Here is a 7438-nt window from a genome sequence, read left to right as displayed (position 1 = left end):
TCCCGGTCATGTGACCCGAACGTAACCGGACAGGAAAAGCCGCCGCCGCCGCCGCCGCGCTGACTCCGTTGTTGCTGCTGCCGGGCGCGGAGACGGCGGCGGCCCCCGCGCGGCGCCACCCGGCGGCCCCCACGCCCCCCAGGTGAGCGAGCACCGGCCGCGCCGAGCCCGCCCCGCGGGGCAGCCCGGCCCCGCCGCCCGCACGTGCGCCCGGCCCCGTCGCGCCGGCCGCGGCCCGGGCTGAGGCGGCGGCGGCGGCGGCGGGGGCGCGGCGGGGCCTGCTCGGCCCTACCTCCGCATTGTGTGCGAGGGGCGCCGCGGGCCCCGCCGGGTCAGAGCGGGCCGAGGGGGCGCGGGGCGGGAGGTGCAACTGCCCGGTGAATCCCCTCCGGGCCGGGCCGGGCCGGACCGGACCGGGCGGCTCCATCCGGGACACGGTACGGGGGGTGGGGGGGGATGGGTGCGCACCGAGGGAAGGGCCGGGCCGAGCCGGAGGGGAGTGGGTGGGTCGCGGAGAGGGAGGGAGAGAGGGAGGGGGCCGGGGGGCCGGTGCCGCCCGGCGCGGGGCTCGGCTCGGCCGGTTGAGGCCCGCGCTCCCTCCTCCCTCCCGCCCCCTTCGGCGGCGGCGGCGGCGGCAGCAGCAGCAGCGGGATCCGGCGCGCGCGGGGCGGGGCGGCCCCGCCTGTCCCCCGTCCCCCCCCCGGCGGGTTGGGATGGGCCGGCCCTGGCGGCGGCGGCGGCGGCGGCTCTTCCCGTCTCGCGCGCCCTGGCGGCTCCGCTCGCGCTGCGTCTCGCGCGCCGTCTCCGTCCCGTCCGTGCGCGCGTGGCGTGCGCGGGGGGGCGGCGGGCGGGGCCGGCGGGAGGAGGGAGGGGCGGGGCGCAGCCAGTGAGAGCGGCGCGCGGCTGCCCGGTCTTCCGCCGCGGCGGCCAATGGGAGCGCGCCGCCCGCGCCCGCACCGGGGCCGAGCGTGCTCCGGCATGGAGCGGCCGGGCACGCCCCCGGCCGGGCCGGGCGGGAGCGCCCCGGGGCCGAGGGCCGGGCAGCGGCGCCGGCCGGGCCCGCCGCCCGGGCTGAAGGCCAAGGCCGAGCGGGCGGCGCGGCTGTGAGCGGCCGGGGCCGGGCCGGTGCCCTCTGCCGTCGGAGCGGGAGCAGCGCCGCGGGCTCGGTGCCCGCGTGCCCGAGCTGTTCCTGCCCGCCCGGTTGGCCGCCCGTGCCCCGCGCACTCGCGCGGTACCGGCGCTATCCCGGTGTTAGCCTGGGCGTGTTCCGCCCCCTTTTCCCCGCCGGGTCTCCGCGGCGAGCGCCCTTCCCGGGCGGGCTCGGCCCCGCCTGGTTCTCACCCGGCGCTGAGCAGATGAGGTGATTTCCAAAGCGGAGCCGGAGCCCGGCCGGGCCGGGGAAACACTGTCCCCACGGGGTTTCAGGGCACAACAAGTGTTTCGCACACTTGTTGAATAGGTCAGCACTGAAATACGGCCTTGCCGGCCTTAATCACCATTTTATTTACCTAAGGGTAAAATTCCTGAGCACACGCATACCTGTAATGTACAAAGTGCTTTCCTCGCTCTTTTCATCTGCCCTGTCATTTCCTCAGAGTGTAATTACTGTATTACTTTTAGCTAGAGCGTTTAAATATCATCGAGATACATGAAAAACACAATGTTGTGCACATGTATCTTTTTTTTTCAAAGATCAATTCAGGTCTCTAAGGAAGGGCTTGCTGTTTGGGGTAAGAGTGAAGCTCCAAACTAAACACACTGAGGACGGTAATAACTAGAAAAAATGCTTGTCTGGCTTGGAGTGCCCTCACATCAGTGGTTTTCTCTGCTTGGCAAGTTTTGTTGTCCAAGTGCAAACCCGATGAATTTTAAAAATGTAGAACGCATTAATAATCTAAATTAAAGGGGAAAAAATCGAGTGTGTTTTCTGTAATATCACCTGCGTGAAGCATCTTGCAGGATTAAATAACACCAAGCATGATTTTTGTTTCTGCTGACAGCAAGTATTCCCTCTTGTGGAGAGAGGAGGAGAATCATAGCATAATGTATGTACAAATTTAGTTATCCAAACATTAGCTTAGGGAGGAGAATATGTACCTAAAGAGAGCCAAAACCTAACTTCCTTTTCTCTTATTAAGTATAAGAAAATAATCAGATGTATCTTACACTGTATTTCTTTCTTTGTCTTTACACCCTTGTCTCCAGTGAGTTCTGATCTCATGTGAATGCAAAGGAATGCATTTGGTCAGCCTGGTTATTGGTTTAAATACAGGGGAAATCTTCCCTGTCCAGCAAGTAGAAATACTTGCTTCTCCAGTGACTAAATACTGGCATATGTGCACTTCTGTTCACTTTCCCAAAAAGCCATGCTCTTACTGTATAAAAGAAACTAGCTGCTTGAACCTGACCTAAAATTTCTATAACTTGCTGTTAAGTTTAGAGGGGAAAACACCCAAGACTTTTTATGACTTTTTGGTCCACTTCTAGTTTCACCTTCTCTTTCTGTTCTCTTCTGCTTCTGTTCTGGGCATTACATGGCCAGGAATTTTGTTGGCTTCTCTTGCTGTTTTATATGTTTATGTACAAGTTTGCATATATCCATCCATCCATGGATAACTGTCCTAATGTTTTTTCCCCCAAAGTTACCAATTTTTGCTTCCAAGACTGCCCTTGAATCCTTGAAAAGTTTATAGCTCTTAGGTAGTTCTTTGTGGGCAGCTCCAGCAGCTGATACAGGGAGGTGCCCAGGAGGAAGAGGGGCTGTGGAAACTCTGGCCTAGGTCAGTGCCACATGTCACTGTTCATTATCTTACCTAGTGCTGATGGCCAGCCGTGGACACAACTGCACCTCTCACCCTTTGAGTTTCTTTATTGGCTAGAAAGGTATGAGGCTTTCTTAAAAATGCTGTTGTGGCAGCATAAATAATAAAGAGATCAATAGTTATTAGCTGAAAAAGATTGGCTGCTCCTTTATTGATAGTCCAGGGGGCTTGCCAATACCTAGAATGAATTCACTGTTTAAGTATCTGATATTTCCCAGGAGAGGGCATAACCATCACAAATGTTTGATTATTTAATGCAGGGCTTGGATTCAGCTGGATGGAGCCATAACTTTTAGGTTAAAGATACACAGAGACACTGAAAACCCAGGTTAAAAGGCTTCTGTCACTCCCACCAGTGTAAGTGAAAGGAACTGAGAAAGGGATATGAGAAAGGAAATTCCTATTTGAGCAGACAAGTGGCAACCAAAACACTTTCTTTTTCCCACTCTGTATAGGTATTTTTACTACTTGTTAATATATCTTCCCCTTCCTTAGCTATTTATATTTCTGTATCCAAGTACCACCCCCCCCATGCCTTTTCAGAACACTTTGGTCCTGATTCTCTTTTGCTTTTTAAGCCTTGGCAGTTCACTCACACCTTTGTGGATCACATCGCTCATCATGAAAAAGAAATCCTTGCCTATGTGTAAGGTATCTTTTATACAGTAGTTTGGGATTAAGATGTGTTGCTAAAGTATGGAATCTGGATATTGTAGAAAATATCTGTTTAGAGGCAGCTACTGTTGCATCTGTGCATCTACTGTTAAGTTTTACATGCAAGTCATTTGCTTTTCAGAGTGTAAAAACATGGATTTGGCCAACCATGGACTTATTCTGCTGCAGCAGCTAAATGCTCAGAGAGAGTTCGGTTTCCTGTGTGACTGCACAGTTGCCATTGGGGATGTCTACTTCAAGGCACACAAATCTGTCCTCGCTTCTTTCTCCAACTACTTCAAGATGTTGTTTGTTCATCAAACCAGGTAACTCTAAAAAGGTTCACCATGTAAGTGTTGTTCAGTTAACTAAGCTAAGGAAATCGAGCAACAGAAGTTCTTTTTACTTCTTGTTACGACATAAGGAATGTGGAATCCAGTCTTAACTGCAAACTAGAACCTCACTTTAAAACATACTAAAGTTGAATTGTGATTAATTAACACTAACTTTATAATTTAGCACAAGTTCTTTATCCTTAAAAAAGCATAGAAACTTTAATTTCTGCAGTTGAATACTTCAAAGATCCTGTCTTCTCTCCTGCACTTTCCTTCCCCCACTTACTGTCCTCTACTCTGTCTTGACACTGTTCTTGACATTTGTGTAATGTTATATACAATCCGAGAAGTACTTGCTAGGAAGTTTTGAGAAATAAACTTACAAGAGAGGTGTATGTGTTTCATTTCTTTGCAGTTTATTGTCAGTTAAATATAGAGTACTACATATTGGTAGAAAATAAGGGGTTTGGTGGTACGTTTTTGTTTTTGTTTGGTTTTTTTGTACCACAGGCTTACATTGAGGGGATTGAAAAGATCACCAAAGTGTGAGATCACTTTAGATATTTTTTGGTCTTTTTCCAAAATATTTGAACTAACTCAAAAAGTTTATGTTAAGTGATGCACACTTAACTCTTTGGCTAAGAGTTCATAGCCAGAAGTGAGCTGCTAGGACAGAAGTGCATTTGCACTTCTGAAACAGGACTGCAGGCAGATGTTATCAGTCTTAATGCTCCATCGAGAGCATACAGTCATCTTCAGAAGACAGCATTGCAAAGTTTACTTTTGAGTCACATATCTCAATTCAGAAGCAGTCACAGACAGAGCTCAAGAAGGGTGGACCTCAAGAAATGGAAGAATTGGTTATAATTTCCTCCTCGTCTTGGTAGCCTACTGTAGTTAGAGCATTCAGACCACAGCACACAATCATGTCCATTTCTGAATTTCTGTGGTTTCTTTATGTTTGTTTTTAACAGAGGAGCTACAAATACTTATGAAAAATAATGAGAATCTCAGTTCCTCTCCTGTTAGCTAACTGACCTCACAAAGATGTTCCCTGTTTTCTTTCTCCTTCTGTGAACCTTGCCTTACTTTCTGCACAGAGATGCAGCTTTAGCTAGAGCGGTGGTAGCTGTCTCAGGCCAGAGCATGGTAAAGGTTGATGCATAGGGCACACTCTGAGCTGGAGGGTGGTGTTGGTTTCAGTCCTGGTGGGCTGAAGAGGGCGTCACAGCTAAAGCTTCCTTTGAGTGTACTAATCAAGGGACTGCTAGGCTGACCAGGCGGTCCACTGGTGCTGCTGTTTCTCCCTCCCTATTCAAGGAAAAAAGCTGCTGTTCTGCTGTGTAAGGAACCTAGACTCCACAGATTATACTCATTGCATCTGATCCCTGGGGGGATTCACACCCTGTCCTGCATGGTTTCTGGATTGTAATGCACTTGGGACAACGCGATGCCACACATTTGCGGAACTGTAGCTCTAAACCCTAGTAGGACATAGAAACCCAGCAGGCAAGAGCCAGATGAATTTTAGGTGTTTTCAGGGCTAAATACTGGGAAGAGTTTATTGGAATTTAGAGTCCTGTGCTAACAGGGGACTCTACAGCTATAGATGTGTTTGAATCCAGCCAAGAAAAGGGGGAAAATGTCTTTGCAGTTTACAAAATACATTAATATGTGACAACACACTTACAACGTAACAGCAGTTTAAAATGGTATAGATTACAATGGGACAGCTTTTCTTTCAAGCCAGTTACTTCACTGAGGAAAGAAGTCATCTTTCAAGTAGCTCCTAAGATTAGCTCTTTTACAGTAAAGCGTTTCCCTTAATGTTTATTGCAGGTTCTGTATTTTGAATTTAAGAAACCTCCTATTTTTATCAAGGGCTTGAATAACCTAGAACTGGAAAAAATATTTTCTTTATGTCTTATTTCTAATTTTGTTTCACCTTTCAGTGAATGTGTCCGTTTGAAAGCGACCGATATACAGCCAGATATCTTCAGTTATCTCTTGCATTTGATGTACACTGGGAAGATGGCACCACAACTCATTGACCCAGTTCGACTGGAACAGGGAATAAAGTTTCTGCATGCATATCCACTAATTCAAGAGGCCAGCCTTGCAAGTCAGGGAACTTTTTCTCACCCGGATCAAGTCTTCCCATTAGCATCTTCATTATATGGCATTCAGATTGCAGATCACCAGATAAGGCATCCCAGTAAGGTTACGTCAGCGACTGACAAACTTGGGCGAGACCCGCGGCCTCAGACATCACGGATGAGCCAAGAGCAGGCGTCCGACGGCTCACAGCTCTCGCAGCTGGCTGCAAATCTGCCACAAGTGACCCGGGCGAGTATGTCTGCTTCTGACCCGTTGCCATCTTCTCTGTCTCCGGAATTGGTATCTGCTGCTGGTAATAATTCACCTTCGGGAGAAGAGGCCAATATGGAAGCGTCTTCTTCAGATGAGCAGCCTGCCTCTCTCACAATAGCACATGTCAAGCCAAGCATTATGAAAAGGAACGGAAGCTTCCCAAAATACTACGCCTGTCACCTCTGCGGCCGCCGGTTCAACCTGCGCAGCAGTTTGCGGGAGCACCTGCAGATCCACACGGGAGTTCCCTTCACATCTAGCCAGCAGGGAGAAAGTAATATCTCTTTGTCTCTCTGTAACAACACAGCTGATAAAGATGCCATGGAAGTGCCTGAAGCGGGGATGATTAGTGACAGCGAGCTGCAGCAGATCTCAGACTCCCCAATAATTGATGGGCAGCAGCAGTCAGAGACACCTCCCCCCTCCGACATCGCAGACATTGACAACCTGGAGCAGGCAGATCAAGAGAGGGAGGTAAAGAGACGGAAATACGAATGTTCCATCTGCGGTCGCAAATTTATTCAGAAAAGCCACTGGAGGGAGCACATGTACATTCACACGGGCAAGCCCTTCAAGTGCAGCACTTGTGACAAAAGCTTTTGTAGGGCTAACCAGGCTGCCAGACACGTGTGCCTAAACCAGAGCATGGACACATACACGATGGTAGATAAACAGACTCTGGAGCTCTGTACTTTTGAGGAAGGCAGTCAAATGGACAACATGTTAGTACAGACCAACAAGCCCTACAAATGTAATTTGTGTGACAAAACTTTTTCAACTCCCAATGAAGTAGTCAAACATTCGTGCCAAAATCAAAACTCTGTCTTTACACTAGAAGAAGATCGCTCCATTCTGTTAGGTGGTGGGGACACAGAAGCCACAGAGACTGATAATGCAGTGTTAGCCTCCATCAAAAAGGAGCAGGAAGCAGTGTTGTTAGACTGAATGTGAAACCTATATCAGTTTTTTAAGTTTCTTTACTCATTTTTTATTAAATCAATTTTTTCCTCCCCCTGCCTCTTACCTCACTTACCCCTGCCATCTTTTCCAGCAACCTCCTTCCCACCCTTTGTCTTCAGCAACCAGAACTGTACTGGCACATTAGGAAATTAGACTTTGCCTCTCCCACCAAAACAAACAAAAAGCTCTTGCATCAAACCACAACAAAATTGATTTTAATACAAAGGAACATGTGAAAAAACAATCCAGCTAACTATGTTGATAGTATTAGTTATTCCAAATTTAATAGATTTTAAA

The 7438-nt window shown here is 49.2% G+C and overlaps 1 protein-coding gene across 2 annotated transcripts; it reads left to right on the top strand.

Moving 5' to 3' along the window:
• Positions 1 to 7191, top strand: ZBTB2 (zinc finger and BTB domain containing 2). Of its 2 annotated transcripts, none has more exons than XM_079331602.1 (3): positions 1 to 142; positions 3619 to 3802; positions 5764 to 7191. In XM_079331602.1, exons 2-3 carry the CDS (start codon positions 3630 to 3632, stop codon positions 7124 to 7126), a joined length of 1536 nt encoding a protein of 511 aa, XP_079187728.1. In that variant the 5' UTR covers positions 1 to 142; positions 3619 to 3629; the 3' UTR covers positions 7127 to 7191. The 2 variants fall into 2 exon arrangements, with proteins under 2 accessions (XP_079187728.1, XP_079187729.1); XM_079331603.1 differs by lacking the exon at positions 1 to 142 and adding an exon at positions 256 to 437.
• The last annotated feature ends 247 nt before the right edge of the window (positions 7192 to 7438 follow it).

Source organism: Erithacus rubecula (genome assembly GCF_903797595.1).
Source record: "Erithacus rubecula genome assembly, chromosome: 2".
In the NCBI taxonomy this organism is placed as follows: domain Eukaryota; kingdom Metazoa; phylum Chordata; class Aves; order Passeriformes; family Muscicapidae; genus Erithacus; species Erithacus rubecula.
This window is presented reverse-complemented; position numbering and strand designations above follow the sequence as displayed.

Excerpts from the sequence above, each read along its gene's own strand:
- ZBTB2 (XM_079331602.1), top strand. The coding sequence starts at position 3,630 with ATGGATTTGGCCAACCATGGACTTATTCTGCTGCAGCAGCTAAATGCT. Across the intron at positions 3,803-5,763 it reads TTGTTTGTTCATCAAACCAG|TGAATGTGTCCGTTTGAAAG; the intron begins GTAACTCTAAAA and ends TTCACCTTTCAG.